Source organism: Perna viridis, chromosome 1 (genome assembly GCF_037379345.1).
Source record: "Perna viridis isolate PV_CMFRI_1.1 ecotype Kerala chromosome 1, ASM3737934v1, whole genome shotgun sequence".
In the NCBI taxonomy this organism is placed as follows: Eukaryota; Metazoa; Mollusca; class Bivalvia; order Mytilida; family Mytilidae; genus Perna; species Perna viridis.
This window is the reverse complement of record NC_142445.1, coordinates 52,084,353-52,111,380: the sequence shown is the minus strand read 5'-3', so window position 1 is coordinate 52,111,380 and position 27,028 is coordinate 52,084,353. Positions and strand designations below refer to the sequence as shown.

The 27,028-nt window shown below is 33.2% G+C and overlaps 2 protein-coding genes across 3 annotated transcripts; one reads left to right on the top strand and one right to left on the bottom strand.

Annotated features, from left to right (window-relative positions):
• The first annotated feature begins 4,720 nt into the window (after positions 1-4,720).
• On the top strand, positions 4,721-5,995 carry LOC148629288 (interleukin 17-like protein). Its single transcript, XM_088547415.1, has 2 exons — positions 4,721-4,834; positions 5,218-5,995. The coding sequence occupies exons 1-2, from the start codon at positions 4,721-4,723 to the stop codon at positions 5,788-5,790; spliced, it is 687 nt and encodes a 228-aa protein (XP_088403541.1). The 3' UTR covers positions 5,791-5,995.
• Positions 5,996-7,066: 1,071 nt separating this feature from the next.
• Positions 7,067-26,014, bottom strand: LOC148629287 (vacuolar protein sorting-associated protein 72 homolog). 2 transcript variants are annotated; one of them, XM_088547392.1, is made up of 7 exons: positions 25,932-26,014; positions 20,134-20,246; positions 15,195-15,347; positions 14,358-14,451; positions 13,341-13,535; positions 10,790-10,934; positions 7,067-10,275 (listed from the first exon to the last, which is right to left on the bottom strand). In XM_088547392.1, exons 2-7 carry the CDS (start codon positions 20,242-20,244, stop codon positions 10,008-10,010), a joined length of 966 nt encoding a protein of 321 aa, XP_088403518.1. In that variant the 5' UTR covers positions 20,245-20,246; positions 25,932-26,014; the 3' UTR covers positions 7,067-10,007. The 2 variants fall into 2 exon arrangements, with proteins under 2 accessions (XP_088403518.1, XP_088403526.1); XM_088547400.1 differs by having other exon boundaries at positions 25,936-26,004.
• Between the last annotated feature and the right edge of the window lie 1,014 nt (positions 26,015-27,028).

The following is a 27,028-nucleotide window of genomic DNA, read 5'->3' as shown; positions in this document are numbered from 1 at the left end:
CTTAACTCATCTAGGTCACATCAGGCATATCGATTTATATATCGATTGGATTACAGTTATAGATTTAAACGTAGGAAAATATTTGGAAAAAAATCACCTAATGACGATTCAAACATTACCTTCCTTGATTTAAACAATATTTAAGTTCCCCTTCCTTTCAATGTAAATATGGATCATAAGGATAATGTTTGAATTCCAAAGTAATTAATATATACTTACAAAGACAGTTATATAACCTTGGGGGCCTGTTTTTACGGCGGTGTTTCCTTAGTTTGGATCGTTCCTTGTCCGAGATACAGCGATTTATAAATGTGAAATTCTTATTTCTACAAGTGCATGTGACAGGGAATCGTTCCATGTGTTCTATCCTTTATCATTAACAAATTTTGGTGAATTTATTTTTTTTTTTCGTTTTTTTATTTTCTTACAAAAGTTGAATGCAACACTCGTTTGTATGGAGAATAGATGAGAAAACAAAAAACAATGAATATGTTATACAGACAACCCTGCCAGAATTGTGAAAAAACTGCAACAGGCAGTCAAACGGTGAGAAATCAGACGGAATCTGCCTCCGAATGACTCCTTGTTCAATTATACCACCAATCTTTACCTATAATATTTTTCTGTCATCGCATATTGTAATATAATACATTAACCTTTTGGAGAAACATCGCAAGACTAAAAATAAACAGGCACTTTTTAAAATACTTTTTAGCACTTGTTTGAAGATGATAATCGATACTCACTGAGCATTTTAGGACCTTAAAGTTGTAAAACAAATTTGAAAATATTAGACATCCTCAGTGTTTTGGTAATTTTGAGTAATTGAAAAAAACCAAATAAACCATTACGTCTTTTCTTCAAGCTTTAAAATGTAAGTTCAATTTATGAATGACACGACATGGTTTATTTACAACCGTGAGAACTGTTGTACATGTCGTTAATAATATTTCACTATATACGTCGTGGTGTAGTTTATTTCTCAAGTGTGCACATCTATCATAAGGCAATATATTGGTGATATACTAATATGATAATCATGAATTAAACCATATCTCTTGAATATTTTCTTTCCGAATTTGCGACGGGACGTTGTTACACTACCATATAATAAACATCCTTCCAGGGATTCGACAGAGTCTATGCTTTCGTGATGTTCTCATTAATGGTGCAAAATATATTATACAAAAACATCTGAATATGGGTAAAAATAAAGATACAACTTTCATCATGAATAAGATGTATATTTAAACACGTAACTTTTAAAGCTTTGTCCATGAACAATGTATCTGTATAGAACTTCCCTAACCTGTAAGAATTTTTTACCACGATCAATGGTTGTGACACATCGATGTTGACCTATCCATCAGCTATTTACTATTATAGTTTTGTTAAAACGCTTGAAGAACCAGCAAATTTGAAATAAAATGTTTTGCAGTCGCCGCTTGGTACGACCGTATAGGTTAAACCCTGTACATTTGAAGAAAGTCGAGTTTGACCCAGCTATGCATTTGGATTCCGACTAATGTTTGACATTGTCAATCTATAAATGGGTAAGAAGACTTGCTTGAATGGAGTCGGGCATTCGAATGCAAATGCCAACTAAGCAACTTTCGGTAAGCAGAACTGGCGTTGTGGAATGAACCAAACATTCTGTTTAGATGCCGAACACAGAAAAAAAAATTGACAAGACGAGAAATCGTGCCTTTTTCTGGCCCGATTCATTGACAAAACAGGTCAACCTCTAGCGCAAATCTCCCGTTGGAGATATGGCACTCTGTGGCACACACCACTCTCCATAAATTGGAATTATAACTTTAAAGTTACTATGGATGCCGTGGAAGACTACACAAGAAAATGAATAAAACGAGAACAAGAAGACATTGATTCTTTGTCATAGTGGGTAAAGACCGTGAGGTCTTTAATTTTGCAACGAATGAAAGTATTAAGTAGGTCAATGAGTGTAAATGCTACATCAGTTTTCAAAGACCCCGATGTAGCAAAAAACAGTGTGTACTATACATGACAAATATATTGTCGTACCAGCAGACAAAGTCCAAAACAACATTGTTTTTGCCTGAAAAACGTATTACTTCCAATCTTTATTATCAGAGGTAGACGTAGAAAATAATAGCAGTGATAAGACCTATACTGTCAATACACTCTCCAAAGAAAAGATAGTGGAAAACCGTAAATCTGTGCTATCCTCTTTTAGTCTCTCTACCAAAGACGACGATTGTGATTTACCGTCTTTGTACTGGATTCATAAGCCCCACAAGAATCCATACAAACAACGCTACATAGCTGGATCTTCAAAATGTACTCACAGCTGTCAAGAGGGACTTCAGTCCTACCACAACACTTGTTACTCCCGAAGTGGTATTAATTTAATGTGGATCCTTAAAATTTCGAAATATCTCCTGGAGACCCTCAATTCCAGATTATTATCAGAATATATCAGCATTAAATTCTATGATTTTTCAACACAGTATACTTCTATTCCCCATACTCAGTTAAAATCCCGACTTAAAAACATTATACATCGTTGTTTCTAAAAAAAAAAAGTACACCTAGATACAAATATATAGTTCTTGGTAGAGATTCCTCATACTTTGTAAAAAATAATTCCAAATCATCTTCCAAATATACAGAAGATGTTTTCAAAATGCTGGAATATTTGATCGACAACATATTTGTCCAGTGTGGTGGACGCGTTTTTCAACAAACGGTCGACATTTCAATGGGAAAAAATTGTGCTCCTCTACTTGCTGACCTATTCCTTTACTCTTATGAGGCTGACTTTATAGCTGATCTGATCCGAAAGCAAGGCTATCGTTTAGCTAAACCCTTTAATCTCAGTTTCGGGGATTTGATACATCGCATCTTCCCCAAAGAACTTGAGATAAAAGGTACTGCAGACACTGTGAAGTCAGCCTCATATCTTGACCTACACTTAGAGATCGATGGTAAAGGAAGACTATTGACCAAACTTTACGACAAACGTGATGACTTTTCATTCAGAATTGTCACCTTCCCTTTCATCTGTGGTAACAACCCTTCAGCACCTACATATAAAGTTTTCATATCACATACGTTATGCCAGATCTTGTCGTAACTACGAAGACTGTTTGTATCGCGCTAGACTTTTTAAAATTACGCTTCTGGAACAGGGTTATGTTGCTACAAAATTCATTACTACAAAAGTTTTATGGTCGTCATCATGGACTCGTGATTCGTTACGATATATCCATCTGCACCATGAAAACTGATTTGTTCAACGTGTCATAGCCTTCCTTTCCTTTTTCGTCTACCCCCGACTTGAATTTTTATGAGGAACTCGGCAGGTGTTTCTAGAAAAACAAAGGACGCCTATCCTACCAGTGAATCTGGTCCATGCTCCTAGTTTTAGTGGAGTCCAAGTAGCTCATTTATTTATGTTACTTTATGTTCTTTGCTATGTTAGTCTGTTTTCCATGTCTGGTTTTTGTGCCTGAATTACATTCTTTTGATTTCCGATAGAATCTTGGTTCCCTTTATTACTCTTTCAAAGACATTCATTTACTTTTACTCAAACTTTGTCCTGCCGCCGAGTAAATGTTTGCCCCTTTTCATCCTAAATCCTAAACGATTCATTTCATTACCCAAAGAATCAATCCCAAACTGCATTTGATGGTATGCCGTCAACTGATGTTTTAACTTATACTCAACTAATTGTCCGGAAATAAAGGAAGAGTTGGTTTCTAATCCCTTTTTTACTCCTTATTCCTAGACCGTTTAAGTTTTAAAAAAAAACCCATTAATTCTAACCAAACCTTTCTTTGGTTGTAAGGCATCTCGTGTTACAATTTCATAATGATCTATACACTTTATTTCAGTCATTGTTCAGACACAACTATGATATCGATGAAAGCTCCAATTATACGACCAAAATTTACACGCGGTTGTTAAGAGCTTGCAGTAATTCGCAACTTCTATTCCGTATAATGGTTCAAGACGGTTCCTTTTTCTTGTTTTACCAGTAATATACCATTAGGGTCTAACATTTCTCGTCGCCTACACGTTTTTTTTTTCATCTCTCTTGATTTAGTGAAGGTGTGTTAAAAAAAGGAATGTCATAACAAAAGAAATGAAGAAATGATAAATGAAAAAAGCACAATAATTTGACTTTTACGCCAAGGGAAATTTCAAATGTGGAACGTATACATTTTACACAGGCTTATGACACTACTGCATACTTCCTTTTCAGAACGCTGCTTCTCGCATATGAAAAGCCCACCAATAAGTACATTTCCACGAAATACTAGACATGACAATAACTTACACAATATCCCACTATTTCCTTCGGTCAAAAAATGAAAATTAATTCAAATTTGTTAAAATATTTTTTTTCTTTTTTCTAATATTGATATTTCCTGTATGTTTTAAAAGTGTTTACTACAAAAAACACAGGTGTTAATACCACTATTTTTAGATTTAAAGCTAATTAGCCACCTGAGTGACGATAAAATGACATTTACTGAAACAATGAATGTCCATTTAAGCAACATATAGACCAATTAGAAGAGGAGACATGTTGATGGAACACGGTAGTGAAGTGGGTGAATACTTCCTAGTTCAATTCATAATGTTTGGACTTTAAATTCATTCATAAGCTTTAATTTACAGGTAAGGTAATTATGGATTGTCAATCAATATAGATCGCAGGGGAAGTTTACCCGGAATGACGTGTAGCGCGCACCAAATTCAAAATTCCTGGGTTCTACTATATAAATATGATGCCTTCTTCCTAATTCTCAACTCAGTTTTGAAGATTCTCTTGATTGTTAAGATCATGGTAGGTGAAAGAGACATAATATAATGCGATGTTTTGTACATTATCACATAAGTCATATGTAGTAAGATTTATACCAGTATGCACTTCATCTATTAATTTTTTAAATTTAGTCTATAATATCGGCTGGGTAAGTACAGCAAATACAACATAAGCTATGGTGATTTTTTAAATAACACATAATTTTACCGACACTGCCATTCAGTTAAGTGATATATACCTCTTGGGGAACTTATTTTCATTCGAACATTGTTTTTTTTATGTAATATAAGTTAATTATGGTTAGATAATATCCATCAGGTTTCATTTCAAAGATGTTTTTTCTTTAATTTTGTCCAGGAAAATTATGAGTGAAAACTTCTTATTAAATGTTTTTATCATTTCAGATTCTACAACTTAGCTTTGTCGGAGTACTTTCGTACAGTGTCTTCGTGTCATCCACGCCACTTCCTTCCAGTTGCAAAGATCCTGCAACAACAGTTTTGGAAAATATGTGGAAAAACCTTAACACGGGCAATATACTAGCGTTGCTAGCTGAACAAACTAATGGACTAAAACTAACTACATTAAATGGAGAAAAAGTGTACGGAGAAAGAAGTTGTCCGGTCGACTCTTCAATGTTACAGTCGGCCGTGGATTCGTCACTCTATCACCGTTCAACATGTCCATATTACTATGTGACTAGAGTGAATCAGACCTACTATCCAAGGGAGAGAACAGAAGCCAACTGTCGATGTACTAAATGCTTAGAAGAGAAAGGTCCAAGTGGTACTCAGGTCTGTGAACCAGTCACCCTGCCTGTTAAAATGTTACGTAGAACCACTGTGTGCGTGGACGGACTTTGGAAATACGAATCTTTTATCAAACACATCCCGGTGTCTTGTACGTGTGCCGTTGCTCGCGTTCATGAGAACTCTGCTACTATATCTCCACCTAACGATGAACCAATAAGCATGTGATTTAAAGGTCTTTCGGGTGATCTCTTGCCTACAGAACACTGCCGCTACATAAGTAAGCTAGTTAACTGTATGTTATGTTTATTTCGTGCTGTTGTTTGTTATTTATCGCCAGTGCTATTTACTACATGACATGTTGTTATATTGATTTTATATTTGTTTTATATTTTTATACTTGTTTTCTAAATAAAAAAAAATAAATTTGAAATTGTCCTTTATTCTCTATTTTTTTCACAAAGATGAAACAGGGATATAGCACTTAATAAACTAAAAGCTTAAAATAGCATGTATCGCTTATCAAGTAAAAGAAGGGCTTCCACTTTTCAAGATGCATATGCACGTATTGGAAAGATTTATATTCGAACTGTAGTGGCATTTCAAGAGTTAAAGTTCTTTTTCAATATGTTCGTATCGGTTTTTTTATTCACGAAAGACGTACATATACACACTAATTTATAAAACAGGACATATAACCTTCCAGGGCAAAAGCAGAAGTATGATAACTTCAGAAAGATAAGTGTCATCAAACTTACCAACTTCATAATCTTCAAGTGTCTTCCTCTTAGTCATAGTTTTCCAGGGAGAAGCGAAAAACGCAACAAAACGAAACAAAAACAAAAATAAAACAAAAAATAGATCATTAAATGATTGGAACATTAAGAGAAACCCTGCCACGTAATGATGACGAAAACGGTAACAAAATGTTCAAAATGGCCTAACTTAATATACATTTTGGATATTGCTGAAAATTGAACTTAACCTGTATTGTATGGTACTAAATACCTGTGCAAAGTTTAAAAAAATATATATCCTTGATCCGTTCTCAAGTTATCATTCTGGAACTCGATGGACGAACAGACGGACACGCAAATTTTCGGAGGGTATAACATGTAGTACCTCGCCACTTCGTGGCTGCCCTGTAATAAAATGCATCGCAAGGCATAGCTTGATACGACCGCAGAGGTCAAACCTTACAGTTGGGGGCAAGTATGGACACACCGTTCAAGCTTGATACATCAATTTTACTTGCGATTAAATATATCTAGAAAAGCAGAGGACGCTTACCCTACCGGTGCACCTGGTCCATGCTCCCAGTTTTTAGTGGAGTCCGAGTTGCTCATTTGCTTTTGTTACTTTGTATGTATGATTTTAGTTACTTTGTGTTCTTTGTTGTGTATGTCTGTTTTCCATGTCTGATCTTTGTCCTCTGGATTACATTCTTTTGATTATCGCTATAACCTTGGTTACTCTTTTAAACAGGAAAAGAATTTGACAAAAATTACAGTGGCCCATTTAGGCTCTTTAATAAGCATAAACCCTAAAATCAATCCCAGCCTTCATTTTAGGGGTATGGCACCTTTGGTACAAGATTTCCATTACTTTCATTCAAGAGATTATCTGTATATACATCAAAAATAAATATACATTGTATATAAATGCCCCTCATTCCTTGTCAGTTAAAATAACAACATCCAAAATCAATCCAAGCGATCCTTTTGTGGTATGACATCTTGTACTACAATTTCAAAGGGTCAATGCACTTATAGCCAAGTTATTGTCCCGAAATCAAGAAAATGCTTGTTTATGAACCCTTACTTATACACGGTTCAAGAAATATACCCCACAATCAATTCTGACCTTCCTTTTGTGGTACGGCACCCAGTAGTACAATTTCAATTATCAAGGTATTGACAGGACATCATTAACAAGAGTCTCCCCGGAGCCTGAATCGCTCACCTGGTCGAAGTTTGTCTTTCACGTGAAAATTTAACAAGGAGTTGTCCAACAGTTTTTACTCAAGAATACTTTGGTAGGATTTATCATAAGGATCATTTCAGCAACCGAAAGTTTCTTTCTATCATAATAGTTTTCAAGATATTGGCTGAAAGCTGTAAAAAAAATCATTTTCCATCTTTCAAGGAGTCGTCTGACAACTTTGATCCCTGAATACTTCTATAGGCCTAATAATAAGGATCATTTAAGCAATTAAAAGAGTTTGGCTAAATCTAAGTTTTGGAGATATATACGAAAAACTGTTACCCATATGTTCTATCTTTAGTAACGGCAGTCATGTTATTCAACGAATCAAAAATCCCCACATAATTTCTATGCAGGATACCCTAAGAAACATTCATACCAAGTTTGGCTTCAATTGGTCAAGTAGTGTCAGAGGAGAAGATTCTTGGAAGAAATAACAATAATAGCAAAAAAAAACAAAAACAAAAAAAACAAAAAAAAACCCCAAAAAATCAAGAGGCTTCCAGGAGCCTGAATCGCCCACCTTGTTAAATTTTGCCTTTCAAAGGCAATAAATTTAACAAGAAGTTGTCTAACAATTTTGACTCAAGAAGTCTGTGGTAGGGCTTATAAGGATCATTTCAACAATTGCAAATTTCTTTTAATCTGTCAGTTTTCAAGATATTGACTGAAAACTGTTTAAAAAAAGACATTTTCCCCTTTCAAGGGCAAAAACTCTTACAAGGAGTCATCTGACAACTTTTATCCCAGAGGACTTATGTAGTCCTAATAATAAGGATCATTTCAGCTATTGAAAGAATTTGGCTAAACATAACAGTTTTGGAGATATATGTGAAAAACTACTGTCTGACCGCTATGTTCTATCTTTAGTAACAGGTGCCATGTCTTTTGACAAATCAAAAATCCCCACATCAGTTCTATGCAGGATACCCAAAGGAACATTCATAACAAGTTTGATTTCAACTGGTCATGTAGCGTCAGATGAGAAGATTTTTGAAAGAAATAACATTAAAAATAGCAAAAATCGTTGAAAAAAGGCAATTACTCCAACATGACTTAACGGATTAAAAACCAAAATTTGACCAGAGATAGATCTCATCATGCTGAATACTTTTACTTTGTCAGAATTTTGCTAAACCTAACGATTTTGGAGATATATGCGAAAAACTACTGTTTGACCCCTATGTTCTATTTTTAGTAACAGCGGCCATGTTTTTCGATGGATCAAAAATCCCCACATCAGTTCTATGCAGGATTCCCCAAAAAAACATTCATACCAATTTTGGTTCAAATTGGTCAAGTGGTTTCAGAGGAGAAGAGTTTTAAAAAATTGTTAACCACAACGACGGATGAGGATGGACAACGACAACGGATGCTAAGTGATGGCAATAGCTCACCTGGCCATTGGCCAGGTGAGCTTAAAAATGCAACTACGTTCTAAAAATAGGACCTCACTCACACTCATCAGCATTGTCAACATAATGTTTAAGTACATACTCAAAGAATGCTTGTGACCAACTTAGCTTACAATCCACTCACTGATTTCAGAAATGATCTTGAATTATTCAAACCTTCAACTGTCTTTCTATGAATTCTTCCCTTCAGTACACTGCTGCCACCTTCCTAAGCTATTAACTGTATGTATTCATGCTGTGCTCCAGAATTTTGTTGTTAAACTTAAAGCTGAAGGAAGTGGGTCATATTAATTTTTCATATCTCTACTTAGTTTGGAGATATACTAAAGTAATTTGTTTTTTTTTTGTTTTGGCCTAAGCAAAAAGTACAGGCATATCATACTCATACAGATCATTTTTTTTTGTATACTTGAGAAACTATTAAACAGCCTGTGTATGAACAATGTGTAAATTTTTGTTAAAGAGCTTCAATACAGCAAGTAATTTTAAAACTTAACTTCAGGAAGTAGACCACTATTTGATGAAAAGTAACTGGACATTTTTCAAGATGTAAACTTTCTATCATTTCATAGGAATTCTAAGTTTTATAGTAAGATTAAACCTCTCTCAATGGTCCCACCAACTAACAAATGGAAATTCATCAGACGATTGTCATTTAATCTCTATTCCCTTAAGTAAACTTTATTACTCGCTGTAATTCTTAACAGGGATGGGGTAATCATAATGATTGAAAAAGTGGTGCATTCATGATTACTTGTAGATTACATTTTGATTATGAGTGATCCTGACTGAATCAATTACATTTGAAAGTAATCAGCTCTGATTCTTAACTTGACAATGCCAGTATAAAAATTTTATCAAACTTATTCCAAAATATCTGTTCTAAAAATGTATATCATCAAGGTATGGAGTGGCAAATGCTCTAATGAACTGACAAACACTACTTAATTCATCACAGTGGTCAATATACACATCCTTCTATGTTGTTTGACAAGTATTGAAGTCATCATAATGAACACAAAGTGGCAAAACTTCAACAAATATTAATCATTTCCGCTTCCTGTTGGCCTGTTGCTGAGCATATGCTTCTCTTATTAATCTAAAGGCCTCCTTTGTAGCATAAGGGGTTTGTGTTACAGGGTCAAAATATTTCGCTGGCAGTTTTGTCACAGGACAATACTGTCTTTGGGGAACTTTCATTTTCTTCTGTGGAAAGAGCTCTCTGAATGTTTGTTCATCTGTGAACGTAATAAATGTCCTTGAACACTTCTCTGATAATTCTGATACATCTTCTGATTTCTTCTGTGGTTCATTTCTAAATAGACAGAAAAAAACATATTTTGTCATTATACTACAAGTGTAGTGTCTACAAATTTAATGTTACTAGTCATGGATTCATTGATCCAAATGTTAATAGCTTGAAAGTTTATCTGATTATCATAGTTATCCGAAAGTTTCAGATTATTGAAGTAGTCATTACACTTGATCCATAAAATGCATGATACCCCATAAGTCATTTTACCTGATTTTTATGGTCCAAATCATTGTGCATTAGAATAAAGCATTGGTCGAACAGTCCTTTAATCAGTAACTGGGAATCAAAAGTAAAACAGATAGACCAAGAAATGGAGGGATGGATGATATCATTAAACAGGTATTTGACTGATAAATATATCATATAATAAAGAGTAAAGGTGTGTACTTAGGCCATACAACTATTTTTCTGTTTAAAAATTCTATCTTGAGGATGAATATTGAATAACCAGGTTCGTATGAGAATAAAAAGATTGGTTCCTTTTTTAAAAACAGAACACATTTAATGTACTTACATTTCATCAACATTTATTTCTGTCTCCATAGGTAATTCTTCAATTAATGGCATCGTAAATGATTGGTATTTTATCATGGGTCCTTTGTTGATTTGCTTTTGAATCCTGTTCTTCTTTTTCTCCAACTCTAATCTCTTGTAATCCTCTGGAAAATGGCATTAACTTTTACAAATCAGAATTGGAAATGGAATGACAAGTTAAAATGCAAATGGTAGTGGGTTAGTTTCACACCCAGGTCATGCATTACTGTAGCGAACTTCTTGTGTACCTCATACTCATTAACATAAATATTTCAATAAAAATTCTTCCAATGCATTGTAATATTTCTCTCCATTTTGTAATCGCCACTAAGTGGCCTGTAATGATGAAATTTGCATGAGATGCATGCAATTTGAAGCTGATCTTGCCGCATCTTTCTTTGATCTTTAATTTTTCCTTCTTTGATTTTTCAAAATTTTGCTAAATCTCACATAGCTTGTTGAAAGCTTGAGAGTCCTGCACTAACATTCTTGTCATTTTAAATGCCTCCATTGAGTGACAACAGTATATTTTAATTAATTCCACATGATAAAGTAGGAAATTTTCGTGGTTTCTATCTACTTTCAAGTACCGTATTTTACGGACTACAAGTCAATACTTTTTTTCAAGAAAGTGTCAGCCTCGACTGATCATCCATTTTGATTTATATAAGGATTTTTTTAGAAAAAATGTTCATCTACAATGCATTTCATTAGATTTGTTTATTTCATTTTTGAAATTCAAAATTTTCGGTAAACAATCAACGAAAGCTATAACTTAAACAGTCGAATCGGTGATTGAATTCGAAAATTACTGATCAGTGCCGGTATCCTTTATGAATGAATACGACAATGTTAATAAAAATGATAAAACCATTAAATTATATAAACAAAGTCTAGAAGATACGTTTAAAAAGCTCTTTTTTACTGGTAAGACATTATCGAGTGTTCAGGAGTTATCAGTCCTTTAATATGTCCCGACAGAATGTATTCATTTGACAAAATTCAACTTAAAACTACCAATAGAAACTGGGAGGTGGTCTGGAGTCCAATGGAGTCACAGAATATGTAGTCTTTGTAATTTCACATATTCTTCCAGTGTAATAATCCAACGGTTAAGTATTTAAGATCTCGTTACATCCCAGATTACTACTCAAAGCAACCGAATATGAGTAAATTTGGTGGATTATTGACTATTTGTAATGTTCAATTATACAAAAGAGTGTGTGCTTTTTTACGAAAAATTGCTAATATCATATGAAAGTGAATGTGTTAAAATACAAATGTGAATCTGCTTGTATTCACATATTTTATGATATTGACTGTTCTGTGTATTTGTCTTATTTACATGTATGTACATGTTTGTATTTGTTTTTTTGTTGTCCTCTTGTACACCTACTGTGACTGAGGCTATCAATAAAATCTCGTCTCTTGTCTAATCTCTTGTTAAAGTGTTATCTAATTGGCTAATTGCAACCAAATTTAAAGGTAACAATTTGTTTTTATTGTATTTTGAAATACCAAGTAATCGTTCATTAACTACCACTCATAATTATGACCTATTCAACAAACTAATTTCCTGCTAATTTCACGTATCGGTACCCACGCTTGACATGTTTACGATTTCGTACACCTGATGATTTAAGGCTTCAGAACAATTGACACGCAATTCAAAAAAAAAAAAACTGAACTGGCGGACTAAGTACACTTTAACATAAATACAATTATTAATTTAATTCATATATACTATACAAGGTAACATCGCGGGAATAATGTACTGTGAAAAAAACAGAACCGCTCAACTCAGATCTCCGTTGACATCTACGATATAAATGCACACGCCTGACCCTCGACTTATCGGCCAAATTCAACTTATCTATGTTTTTTTTTTTCTCGTCAATTTTTGTCAAAATTAGGCAATTCGACTTATACTCCACATTGACTAATAGTCCGGAAAATATGGTACCTATAAATTCCCAAAACAATTATACTAAGTACAGTGGCTTCCACATAATCGCATACCTGTTAATTGCATAGAAACTCAAAGTAAATAAAACATTTCCAATCTTATCCATGTAAACATTCCTCATATTTGCATAACATATATTAGAAAATTCCTCTTAACTGCATAAATATTTTTCAAAATTTATTCAAAAATATACATATATAGGTAAAACAACAATACATCGTTAGTAAAATACCTCAGTTTTCTAAAGAACTTTGTTTTTACACCAATATTTTCTCTTTCATTTGAGTAGACACTATGGCAGGAATCTAGTTAGACATGATTATAGAATATGTCCCGCTTCAACAATGAATATATTAGGTACTTTCCGTTGAAATGATTATTTCTGTTTATTCCACATTTTTTCTGACAAAAAGGCTATGCAATTAACAGGAGCCCACTGTATAATGTTCTTCAAAGGAAATACTGACTACAGTTTAATTTTAATGTTACAGGTCTTATTGCAAAAAATTTAGCAGCCATGAAAATTTAAATTTATGGTTAAAAGAAATGTGTAACTATTATTTACCTAGTGATCTCAAATTTTCTTCCTCGGTAATTTTTGCTTCTTCTAACAGTTCTTCCTGTGTTAACCTTCGGACTTCAGCGACATTTTTCTGAGCAGCCATTTCCTTCAGCATCTTTTCTCTAGCCATTCTGGTTTTTTCACGATCTTCTCTATCTTTTGATTTATCTGCTGTGGATTTTCTTAAAGTCTTTTTCTCTGCAAAAAAAAGAAAACTGTTCATATGAGAAATTTAAAAAAATTACCAGCATCAATAACTATTTTAATATTAATATTATTGTCTTTATCATATAGATTATCATCAATTTAATCTTAAATATATTTCCATAGGATACTGCCAGGAAACTATAAAATAATGGTGATGTTCAATAATACATTAAAACATTTGTATCATCATGGACAAACAGAAAAAAATATCAGTTCTGAATGTCTTCATAAAACATCACATCTAGCCTTTTTAGGCTCACCATAATATGTCCTGTCTTGACCTCAACACTGCTGTTATTTTTATTATACCCCACACAAAGAGTGGTCGTGGTAACTTAACCATCAGTCTACATGTACTTCTGTCTATAATTGTGTCAAAAGCAAATTTTTGTATGGATAGCACCTCCAATTTTTGATGGATTTTGTTTGAATTTTGGTAAATGGTTACTAGCATGGAATGCTAATATTTGAATGATTTTCACAGAAACCTCTCAACAGGACCGCTAATTTGGGAAGGGGAGTTAGGTTCAAAATTACTGATTTAGGCTAGTTGCCTGGAAAGCATCTCAATTTGTTGACACAAATTATTCATACATATACATATACTTACTGATTATTCTTTCATAAAAAAAAAAAAATCAAAAATGGTATCTTACCTACAGATATAGAAAACTAAATGGTGGCATTTCTACAGATTGCTTATCCCATTAATTTCCATGTCAGAAAAACTTTAGTGGGTGTTCTTTTCTGGCATAGGTATATGATAAATCTGTCCTAAGTTACCTGGTGTATAATAAACTTGTTCTAACTTACCTGGTGTATGATAAATCTGTACAGCTGACACTCTGGGCTTAGGTGGTTTCTTTTCTTTTGGTTTTTCAGTCTTTACCACCTTCTTTACTGGTTCCTTTTGTAAAATGAACAAATGGAGAACAAAGTTTATATTGTAATACTATGTAAATATGTTTATGTATTCACCTTACAATATATGCTACCAGGTGATCGACTTTCTATAATTATTTAGACAGCGAGTAGATATGTTGGAGGGATTCGGCTAACACCTCACCCTCCAACAAAATATTCTGACTGGTTAAATAACCATAGATGGTTACGGGAGCTTATAACACTTTTGTACAATTTTGCTTATCTATATTATTGGGGAAAAATAATATTTGTTTCAAACTATATATTTCTTCAGAGTTTTTTTTAAAGTAATTTGGCTGTTACTATTCAGGTCAAACTATTGAAATATACATTCTGGCCGGTGGCGAGATTGAACTATCTTTGTCATGACATCCAGGTCAAACTATTATATACTTAGCTTGCATTGTCTTATTTGATTGCTATATTAGTCTCATGGTAAAGATCATATTATTCAATAACAGACTGATTCTACAACTGTTAATTTCACTGGTGGGTGGATTTTCCTTTTAGGGTCTCACTTGCATATTGTTTATTGATAATTTCATTAATTGGGGATGGATTTTCAATAAAATCAATTTGCATATTGCTGCTTCAGTTATTTGGACGAATGGTTTCATCCGATCATGTTGACGAAATAAACAGAAAATTAACTTAAACCACCATTCAATTTATGACTGCTTTAGTTCTGAATGCAAATGCTTACAGATAAAGTATCTAAATAAGTACCTTATAAGCTTTAGTGCTGACCCCCTTCTTCTTCCTCTTCCCATCATCATCTTCCATGTCACTCTTCACTTCATCATCTTCATCAATACTTATATCAGAATCTGTTTCATCTGTCACAGATTCCTCAGATTCATATTCATTATCCCCTTCTTCCTAGAGGGTCAATCAAAATTAAATCATTATCCCTTCTTCCTAGAGGGTCAATCAAAATTAAATCATTATCCCCTTCTTCCTAGAGGGTCAATCAAAATTAAATCATTATCCCCTTCTTCCTAGAGGGTCAATCAAAATTAAATCATTATCTTTTCAACAAATACCAAAAAGCCTGGCAACCAACTTACAAGAAGGCAACACTGTCTCAAACTTCTAAATTGTATCATACATGTACATACAATAATTCAAGTCATATAAAACAACTCTAGTAAAAATGGTTAATAAGAAATAGAGACAAACTTACAAAATTTTAAATCCTCCAGGCAGTTCAGACATTTCAAAAACAAAAAACAAAAACAAAAGGCTCACAGGAGCCTCAATCGCTCACCTGTTTAAATTTTGTCGTTAAGGGCAATAAATTTTGCAAGAAGTTGTACAACAATTTTGACTCAAGAAGACTTTGGTAGGACTTGTCATAAGGATTATTTCAGCAACTGAAAGTACCTTTCAATCTATTATAGTTTTCAAGATATTGGCTGAAAACTGTAAAAAAAAAAATCATTTTTCATCTTTCAAGGGCAATAACTCTTACAAGGACTTGCCTGACAACTTTGATCCCTAGGAGTCTTTTGTAAGCCTTATAATAAGAATCATTTTAGCAACTGAAAGAATTTGGCTAAACTTAATGGTTTTGAAGATTTAATATGCGTCTAACCCCTATGTTCTATTTTTAGTAACGACAGCCATGTTTTTTGACAGATCAAAAATCCCTTCACCAGTTTTATGCAGGATTCCCCAAGGAACATTCATCCCAAGTTTGGTTCCAATTGGTCAAGTACATGTAGTGTCAGAGGAGACAATATTTGAAAGAAATACATTAAAAATAGCAAAAAAAACACCAAACTGCTCACCTGTTCCGATAAGCAACATGCTATTTTTTTGTAAAAGCTGTCATGTTTTTTCTTGGATAAAAATTCCTAAAGCTCATATCTAAAGAACAATTATATCAAATTTCATTAAATTCAGTCCTTGGTTTATGACGAGAAAACTTTTTAAAGTAATAACAATAAAGAAGCAAAAAGATATCGAAAACATGGCTGAGGTCTCACTAACCACTTCTGGGTCAAGTGGCCAACCCCGTAAGTAGTACCAAAAACACACTGAACCTAGAACTATGCATTTTAAGTGCATAATTTGTGTGTATTTTGATCAAAAATAGTCAAAATAAAGCTGAGAATGCGTACTTTAAAATCATATTTGTAACTTACTACAAAAGTGTATGAATATTGCTTACAAGTCTGAGTAATTTGCCTCCATGATGTCAGTTAGCAGAAAAGGTAAAAATGTGCATTTTCAGTTATTCAAGCACATTTTGTGAAGAATTTCTACAATCATTGTTCCATTAGCATAATGAATTTGAAAGCCATATTTTTCAAGCTTTGCAATGGTATGCAACTTTAAGATGTCATTTGTCCTGGGAATTCACAGTGAAACTTTCAAAATTACTTTTTTACCATGTAAAGTAATGGAAACTTTAGAAGTGTTTAGTGAGACCTAAACAAATTTACATGCAAATTTTAACACAGATAGATCTCATGCTAAATAATTTAACCTAATCAGAATTTGGCTATACCTGATCATTTTGTAGATGTATGTGAAAAACTTCTGTCTGACCTTTATGTTCTAATATTAGTAACAGTGGCTATGTTTTTTAATGGATCAAAAATTCCCACATCAGTTCTATGTAGGATAACCAAATGACCATTCCTATCAAGTTTGCATCGAATTAGTCAAGTAGTGTTAGAGTAAAAGTATTTAGAAAAATTGTTAACGACGATGGACACAGTGATATCAGTAGCTCACATGGCCTTCAGCCAGGTTGGCTAAATATCAGACCAAAAAGTAAAGAGACAAATTTTTTGGATGTGACCCCCTTTGGTTTCTTATAACTTGAAAGCAGTAAGATTCATGAGGATTATTGGTAAAACTTTCCAAATCCAACCAGACATGATGAAGTTTATATTTGGCCCCCATAGACTGGTAAGACAAAATGCAATTTATACAAGCAACTTGTAGCAATGTCCCAAAGACCCTCAAAATGTTAAAGTGCAAAATTTCCATAACTTCTGTAAAATTTTTTAAATCAAAATAACGTGCAATATAAACTACAAATGAGACAATCCTACAATATTAGTTTCTATAGTGTACCATGTATAATTTCAACAAAGTCCTATAACTCATGGAAATTTTGTTGAATCAAAATGACAGTGCAACATAACAACAAATAGTGACTTATAATCCTTTAAAATTTAAACAGAATCCGTCTAGCAGGATCTGAGGAGTTTTATTGAATCAATTTATATACCTTTTTAAAAACCCTAAAATATGCATTTCACTATAGAAGTCTATGGGAACAATAATGCAAGATTTTTGAATTACCTCCCTTTGCAGGTATATGACAATAAATTCTGTCCTCCATGCAGTTGCATGCATAGACTTGTGTCTTACAATCCCAATGGCCATAAAATCTCATCAAAATTAATGGAGTGGAGTTGTGTTACAACAAATATGGCAGACAAACTGACAGATAGACATACAGAGTGAGTAAATCCGATATATTCCTAACACTTTGTTTACTGGAGTATAAAAAAATTGTGTATCAGTAATTTTTATCAGTATTGTCATTTTTTCTCTTCAAGGCCAATAACTCCAACATTGAGCAACAGATCTTTATGAAAATTTCAGCATCGGCTGGTCTCACCATGTTGATCAATTTTACCCCCTAGAAAATTAGGCTAAACCCTTTGGTTTTCAAGTTATTTCAACAAGTCGTCAATTTTTATTAGTGGTGGCCATGTTTTCATTAAAATTGTTTAGCATGATGGGATCAACAGATCTTTCTGAAAATTTCAGCACAGGTCCATCCCATCATGCTGAACAATTTTACCCCTACCAGAATTTAGCTAAACCAAACTGTTTTTGAGTTATTTGCATAGTTCTGCTAAAATTTGACCCATATGGTCTAATTTTAGTAATGGTGGCCATTTTTTTCACAAGATCTTAGAAATCCCCACATATATATTGTTAAACATGTTCTACATAACATTTATGCAAAGTTTTGTATCAATCCATCCAGTAGTTTTAGAGGAAAAGATTGGGAATGTAAACTTAGGGGAAAAATTCCATTTCAGGACCCATAACTCATTCATTCGCCAATGGATCTTTCTGAAACTTTGGGCATAGGTCCATCTCATCATGCTGAACAATTTTACATCCAAGCAGATTTTAGCTAAATCCAACTGTTTTTGAGTTATTTGAATAGTTCTACAATTTGACCCCTTTGATCTATATTTAATAATGGCGGCCATGTTTTTTTGCCAGATAAAAATTCCCCACACAAGGATTGTAACAAATACCCCTTAAGAACATTCATACTAAGTTTGGTTCCAATTGGTCAAGTAGTTAACAATTTGACAACAGATGACGTTGACGGACGCCAAGTTATGGCCAAAGCTCAATTGGCCTTCGGCAAGTTGAGCTAATAATAACACAAGTATCTAGAAAGTTGATAATGTGTACATACCCTAAATTCAAAATTTATCTGAGGGGGAAAATCATGGGGATGAAATACATGTACACATTGTCATGCTCTGTGTTTTTTCCGAAGCAATCAGTATAATTTCGCTTTTTACCTTACTGCACTGAAAACTGAAATTGCATACCATGCGTTATTTCCTGAATGAAATGTAGAAATATATGAGTAAAAAGAACAAAATTTACTGCGTCTGTTATCTTTTTTAAAAGATAGGACTTATTACAAGTTTGTAGTATTAAAAAATAAAAGTTTGCTTTTGTCTGCAAAAACATATATGTCTCCCCCATCACGCAAACTGGATTCACTTGCAGTATCGATCACATCCACAAAACAGCTTCATAAAATTCTGTTGAGAGGCTGCAGAGAAGTTACCCTTATTGGTTCAGTAGTTCCTGAGAATTTGAACTGACAAGGTAATTATGAGAATTTTGACAAATTTACATCATGTACATGTAAAACAAACTTTAAATTAAACCAACAAGCATTCTGAAAGTATTGCCTGACAGTACAAAGTACCCTACCTGAAGAGAACAGAATACAAACTTTATACATAACTTGTTGAGTAACTGAGTCTGCATAACTTTTCAAAACCCAATGACCATATCTCATTAAAAAAATCAACAACCCAGAACAAAATTGAAACTTGATTAGTAACTTGTCATGTACAACATATCAAATATACATGCAAGATGACGACAGAAAAAGTGCAGAAAACTGAGTTTTTTCCATAAATTTTTTTCATAAAGTTTTTTAAGAATTTTTTCCATTAGCTAAATTTAGCAAGAACTAAAAATTTACACTCCCTAAATCTAAGTTTCTCGGGTTACTATGAACTTATAATACATTTGTACATATAGAATTCCACAAGCAAATTTTAGCAAGGGAATTTTATAGGCAAATTGAATTTTATCTTGCATCTAGCAAGTACTTCCCCTTAATTTCAATCAACTTTATGTACCAAATATCAAATGTATATCTGCAAGCACGACAAAAAATGTGGAAGACCGACAGACACATAGACTGACAGATGGGGTGCAAACCTAAAGTACCCTTTAGAGAAAGTTGCCAGTAGTGGACTAATAAAATATATATAAGGTAAGTGAAGGGAAATAAAAAAATACTTTAGTATTGTCAAATAATAAATGTACAAAGTACAATGTACATGCATTATAAATATATATTACTAAATACCTCATTAAACCCTCCATAGGTAGTCTGATAAAATTCATCTTCATCCTCTGCCTCCAATAAACGTGACATTTTGTTTCCTGCATTACTCCTCCTATCTCTTGAAGCAGCCATGTCTAGAAAAGAATCAACATATTGTGTTATGCAATTTACTGGTAAACAATTCAGAGGTCCGAATTCACTTTCAAGAATAGACGTTCCAGGTCTTTTGAATATTTCAAATCAGAGAGCAACTTGAGAAAAATCTAGTGAACAATAAAGTGTCAATTAAAAAAGGTTAAAGGACAGGAATTCGAGGTAAGAAATATAGGATCCTGGATCTCTGACCACCACTAATTTAAAACCTTGCAAGTACTATTAATATAATGGGTCATAAGCCTTAAAATATTTTAAATGACATAAAACAAATAAATCAAAAAAAAAAACTGGAGTTGTGTGCATAAATATTTTATGGATTTGATTTTGAGTACTTGTAAATTTTTTTACATATTTGTTAACAAAGCTGCTGTGATTCAGAATTCATTTTTCCTGTACAAATGTATGGCAATAAAGATTTCATGTTTATTTAGGTTTCAATCACTTTTACATGACAACCCCTGTTTTGGTGACATTTCCACACATTGTGTATTGTACATATAAGCAAGTACATGTAAGGGAGGAGATATTGATTTTACTATTTTTTATTGATAACCATCAATGATCTGGAAATTAACACGTACATGTATCAGGTCCTAATCTTGACAATCATGACAAGGAGAAGTATTAGTTAGTTCAGTTGAAAAATAACAATATTGACATTTTTATGTATCTACACATATATGAACTTCTCACTTGCAAAAACAAACGGAGAATTGAGCATAAACAAGGAGTAGTTGCTCATTTCTCCCTCCAGATTAGTCTCTGATGTATAGAGACTGGGAATGAATAAGCTACATGTACAATAATGTAACTACTTTGATTTACTGTTAAGGCAGAGCTGGAAGAATTCCTATTAAATGCAAAACCGCAGCACTGGTTGTGATTCACACCCAGTGGATTTAAAATAATTCTACAAATTTTCATGTTGTGAATCATTTTGAAATGAAGGAACATCATTTAAAATAGACAAATTTAATGTACATGTAAACAAAATGTATTTTATCTTGTTTCAAAACCCTAGCATAATTGTTGTGGCAGCTTCATTTGCATATACTTTATAAATGCTACTGAGAACCAAACCAGTCTGGTAAAATACAGTGTTTGCTAACTTCGATGATTAAATACAAATCAAATCAGAGCTTTTTCCAAGATAGGGATGACCAAAGCAGTCAACAATCATAGCCTGGATATTAACAACCATGACATAATAAGTTTTCATGGGTACTTACAAATTGCAAAATGATAGAGAAACCAAAAAGAACAGAATGAATTGAATCACAACAAAATAAAATCGAAATAAATGAAACAATACAAAATTAAATAAAAGAAATCTTGAAATACGTTTCATAGTATATAAGAGAGCCCTCGCTCTTAAACGTATAGAAATTTATTTGTTAAAAAATTAATAGTACTGACCACTTCAGAAACTTTCGTAAAAGCAAAATGCTACATCTCTATCTTTTGAAGCTTTAAAATGTACTCAAAACACCTGTTAGACAAACAACATGTTTAACAGACCCGGAACTCAGAAACTTAAAAAAAAACTACATGTACTTCTGGTTGTGGTAAAACAAACATTCATTGCTGATCCCAGAACTGTTTGACTGATAAAATCATGTCTATTTAGAATATCTTTTGCTGGCTCCCACAGATGAAATTATCCTAAATCAAATTCAGCAAAAATGGTAAATGACATGAAATTCATTTTATTTACATGTAACAGGAAACCTACTAAATGCTTCAATCCCAGCTATTGCAAAAGTCTTCCTCATATTATGTGTAGGTACCATAAATTTTACCATTGTTGGACAATTTGACCTAAAGACATTTTGGAGTGTAACAAATCAGAGTGTACAAAAATGTATATGCTGTACATCAGGAAGATTTAAACCGTATTGGAAGGTTATTAGAATAACAAAAAATGGCTTTCAAAATGAATGGTGGCAAGAATTTATGTTCCTTTGGAAGCACTTCAGGTTTTACCTGTCTCGTATTAATGTTAATAGATAGCACAGTCAGCTCAACAGTAATGTGTATGTATGTGAAAATAGCAATATTGAGATGGTCCCTAGTGATAGCTATCAGCCTAACCCTAAGTTCGGTAGTCAGCAGAAACAACCATAATATAGAAGTCGCACAGCAAGAAAATCAGAATTTACACTAATCTGGATCAATAAACAAAAATAGATAAGAATTATTTTTATTATTTAAAATATACAGTGGTTTTATTATTGAAAATATAGTCGTTTTCAATGCATCCCTTTAATTTTTTCCCGCTTCATGAAATATTCACGGAAAGGTTGGGAGAGGTTGCATGCACAAGCATCTCTATCTTTGATATTCCACTTGCGTCAAGAACCTAATCTGCCTTAGAAAATCAAAGTACTGAAGTACTGAATCAATGAAGGCCTTCATAAATTGCTCTGTTCACTTTTTAAATTATAAAAAAATGGATTGTATAACATTAAACTAGGGAAAGTAATTTTTAAACCCCTATTCCGAAGGATTGGGAGTATAAATTTTTACCCTTGTCTGTGTTTCTGTAACACTTTTTCCATCACAGTTTTCTAAGCAACTACTCAGTACAGCAGCTTGAAATCTTATGCCATTTGGTAGTATTTATTTTTTTTTTAAAATTGACAACAACTTTCTGTTTACCCAGAACTTTGTTTATTTTTTATCTCATATTTTGAAAGTTGAAATTTTGTCACAGTTTTCTCAGCAACAACTCATCATAGCAGTTAAAAATTTTAGTAAATTCTTCCTGTAGTTATGCCATAGAGTAGGATCTATTTTCAGAAAAATTCGACAACTTCCTGATTCATGAGAACTTTTGTTAATTTTTATTTATCTTATTTTGAAAGCTGAAAGTTTCATTGCACTTTTCTCTGCAACTACTCATCACAGTGTCTTGAAATTTTAACACACTATTTGTGTAGGTATGTCATATGGTAGGATATATTTTCTAAAAAAATTGACAACAACTTCCTTTTTACCAAGGACTTTGTTTATTTTTGACTTTATATTTTGAAAGTTAAAATTTTTGTCTGGCAACTACTCATAACAGAAGCTTGATATTTTAACATATATTCCCTATAGTTATGCTATGTAGTTGGATTCATTTTTTACTGCTCATTTAATGAGGACTTAGTTTTCTTTCTTTTGACTTTATATTTTTGTAAGTTTAAATACCAGCAACTACTCATCATAGCAGCTTAAAATTTTAAAACATTCTTCCTATAGGGATCCATTTTCAGAACAACTTCCAGTTTACCAGTAGCAGTATCAGTACTATTTAGTGAAGTAGACATTTTCATTATTTAAATGGTAAATTATAAAACAAAACCTGTTATCCTCATATACATTCTGCATCATATTTCCAGTTTGGCATTACATTTTCACAGAAATAATGTTACATTTCTGGATAAGAACCTTTGTCTCTTTAATATCATCTAAGGCTGTTTAACATCTACATCATGAAATAAACTGACAAATCAAAGAATATACCAAAATTTGACACAATGCTCATTTGGTGAAGGGTGACACAAAGGTACTAATTAACAAAAGAGACAGATACAGAAAAAACTAAAGATAATCTGAACTTTTTTGCAACTCAGGAACTATAGGAAAGAATGATGTCTATATAAGGGATACTTTTGTGAAGTAACCCACGTTAAAATTAGTAAAACTGTTTGCCGAATGGCGCCCCTTTCATCTTCAGCAACTTTTCTTCTAATGTCACCTGAGAAATTAATTTGTATGAGATAGCTGACAACTGTACATGTTTGACTGTCACCACATGATCAAACCAGCCGATGAAACAAGTCATCAAATAGTGCAAACTTATTATATGGACTTCTAAATGAAATTAAAGATGCGAAATTTCTCTTGCATGCTGGCCTTAGTAGTAAACTATGAATGTTTATTTTTAATTGTTTCCATTTCACGTTTCACTCCTTCCAATTGACTATGTTCTTGATCGCGGATGCTTGTGAGTGCTACTGTAAAATATGACTGCTTAACAACGAAGATTTCATGTGATGCCTAGGTAAATTTCAGCCACTGTTGTGGCTTCATTGACAAAAATATAGCCCTGACTGTATTGTTCAATTCAAAGGATAGTTTTTCTGTGTAAAATATTCCCACCATCCTTGGAGAATAGTTATCATTCCATACTTAGTGGTACAGTAGGAACTGCTTGTAAAGTTTACAGTAAAGGTAAAAAAATGTTGAATCTCTTAGTGCTCGCTTCTATGGCCAATGTACATGCCCACACTATATTACTAAAAAAAAAATAGACAGTGCCTTACCTATGCAGGGTAGGAATCTCATAGAAAATATCTACCAGACCACAGGCCTGGCTACATGAAAAAGTTACCTGTCCTGATTAAAATTTACAAGCCCCGAAAATTTATGCAATAAAATACAAATCAATTTTCCTTTTCAGATTCTAATGTATTTTGATGTTTAAAGTGTTAGCGTGACAAATTAGTATAATTTGATAAACCTAAAGATGTTCTGTAATATGTATGACTTACATGTATGATTTATCACTTGATGAAAACACACTGCAACAAGTGCATATGTAATTGAGAAACTACTGGTGACTTTAAAGAGCATTTCATACAGCAGGTAGATTTTGTTCTACAATGTAATTCAGCATGCAATCTAAAAAGTTCAGCTTTAAGTAAATGAAAATTAAATTTTGATTTCATGTATTGTTACTTTACTTTTAAACAAATTGAAAAACTCAGTCACTGTCAATATCCTTAGACTCATCTCCAGACAGCTGAACGGCATAGTTGACAATATAACTTTCCATGCGAGTTGTCACAAATGAACCATTTGAAACTGTTTTAAAGCTTGGAACAATTAATCGTTTTGGCTTAGATTGAATCATACAATATAATCTTTTCCTTGGAATCAAGGTCGCTTTTTTGGGGAGAGAAATCCAAAATATTGTTGTAAAAACACAACTTTTCAAATTCAACAAAAACAAATACATTGTTTCCTTTCTGTCAATATTTTTGTTTTATAAGTGTGATCGCTATTGGTTGATTCAATAAAACTCTGCCAATGGGATCTGATTTGACTCGTACAAGAGTTTATCCCGCTCCCTGCAGAGATCGAGTCAAAACATGTGATCATGTAACGTTACTTGATCAGTTTGATTCTTAAGCTCCGTTATGAATGAGGTAATACTGAGAACTCGTTACAAAAATAGAAAAAAATAGAAAAGAGAAATCCTAATCACCTGTAAAAATAGCCCGACCAACGGGCCGTTAAAATTTAATATTTGGCCGCCCGATAGTCTCGCGTGGGCTACAATTTCCAACTCTGACCTATGTTAGCAAGCAAATGATTGTACAGTAATCTATTTTAGAATAATAAAAGGCAGTTGCTGCCCGTTCACACTTTCGTGCACAGGGAGCCTCTAAAGGTTAATTGTCCACACATCCAGTTTCAGTCAATAACACACAGAATCGTAACGGACGCGCCTCGTGTACGTTAGTATTGTGCAATTTGTGGAAATTGTGAGAAATTCATGTTTTACAAATATATACAAATGATACAAATACAATTTCTTCGGGAGCGTTTCAGGTTTCACAAGTCTCATATTAATGTTTGAGTACTCTAATACTAAAAATTAGACAGTACCCTACCTACGTTAGCAAGCAAATGGTTTTACGGTATCTTTTTCAGTTTTTTTGTAAACGATGTTTGATTACCGGAAGTGTCAAATTTGTAATAAGATTTCGACTTCCACGGAGACGATACATTATTTTTCCGGATCTATTTAACTATCTAAACAGAAGTTTGATGTTGTGAAGTCTTTTGATTAAAAGTCACCAATCTGATTATACGACCGACATTTAATTATCTTCAAATAAATCACACACACGGGACATCGCACCAGAGTGCGAGTTTCTTGACCGTTTACTTGTTACACCAAGGATTAAATATATGTAAATCCTTGGTTACACCTAGATGAATAAACACAAAACTGTCCTGCTTTGTAATTTGAATTACAAACTATTAGTTGGCCTTAATTTAGTCAGTTTCTAAAATTTCAAGTCGAAATTCAATTTTTCGACCTTTGGGTTGAATTTAAACTGTCTGCGAAATTATTCAAACTTAAAGCCAGAGTCGTTGAAATCCGTAATGTTGCTATAAGATATATGTACCTATCAACTAGCTAAATTGCAAAATATTAAACAAAAGAGGAACCAGCTTTTCTATATACCTACTGTGTTTCAATTGTCACACAGACACCAATGTTAAAATTTCGCAGCGCGGAGCGAGGCGTACAATTTTTTGAGGTTATATTTTTGAAATATTCTTCATGAGTGGAAGCATTGTAGATATCTTTTGCGGTAAAATTAGCGAGAAATTAAAGTTTCAAGTGAACCTAAATCTACCCTTGACAACCCATGCTGTGCAAATTATAGGGGGCACACGCCCGCCACACCCGCCCGAATCCGCATTTCAAAAATTACTATGCCATCGTCTAAGTAAAATCATATTTTGATGTGGGATCTCTTTCCGATGTCACAAGGCGATAACCGTACCAAAATATGTAAATCAAGGTTATGATCTTTTTTTTTTGTTCAGAGGGAGACAAGATAAAATATCTTCTGTGGCCATACTAATTCCTTCTCGCAATGTCAGTCTAATTAAAAGGAAGGTATTTTTTTTTATAAATACTGCTGTTCTGACCCCCATTTTGTTTACTATCTTGTGTAAGATTTGACCATAAATG

What these genes read in the sequence shown, in the direction of transcription:
- LOC148629288 (XM_088547415.1), top strand. Translation starts at nt 4,721, where the DNA reads ATGACGTGTAGCGCGCACCAAATTCAAAATTCCTGGGTTCTACTATAT. An exon ending in TCTTGATTGTTAAGATCATG is followed by an intron (nt 4,835 to 5,217) that starts GTAGGTGAAAGA and finishes TTATCATTTCAG; the next exon opens with ATTCTACAACTTAGCTTTGT.
- LOC148629287 (XM_088547392.1), bottom strand. Translation starts at nt 20,244, where the DNA reads ATGGCTGCTTCAAGAGATAGGAGGAGTAATGCAGGAAACAAAATGTCA. An exon ending in TCAGCACTAAAGCTTATAAG is followed by an intron (nt 14,452 to 15,194) that starts GTACTTATTTAG and finishes ATTTTACAAAAG; the next exon opens with GAACCAGTAAAGAAGGTGGT. An exon ending in AGAAAATTTGAGATCACTAG is followed by an intron (nt 10,935 to 13,340) that starts GTAAATAATAGT and finishes GCCATTTTCCAG; the next exon opens with AGGATTACAAGAGATTAGAG.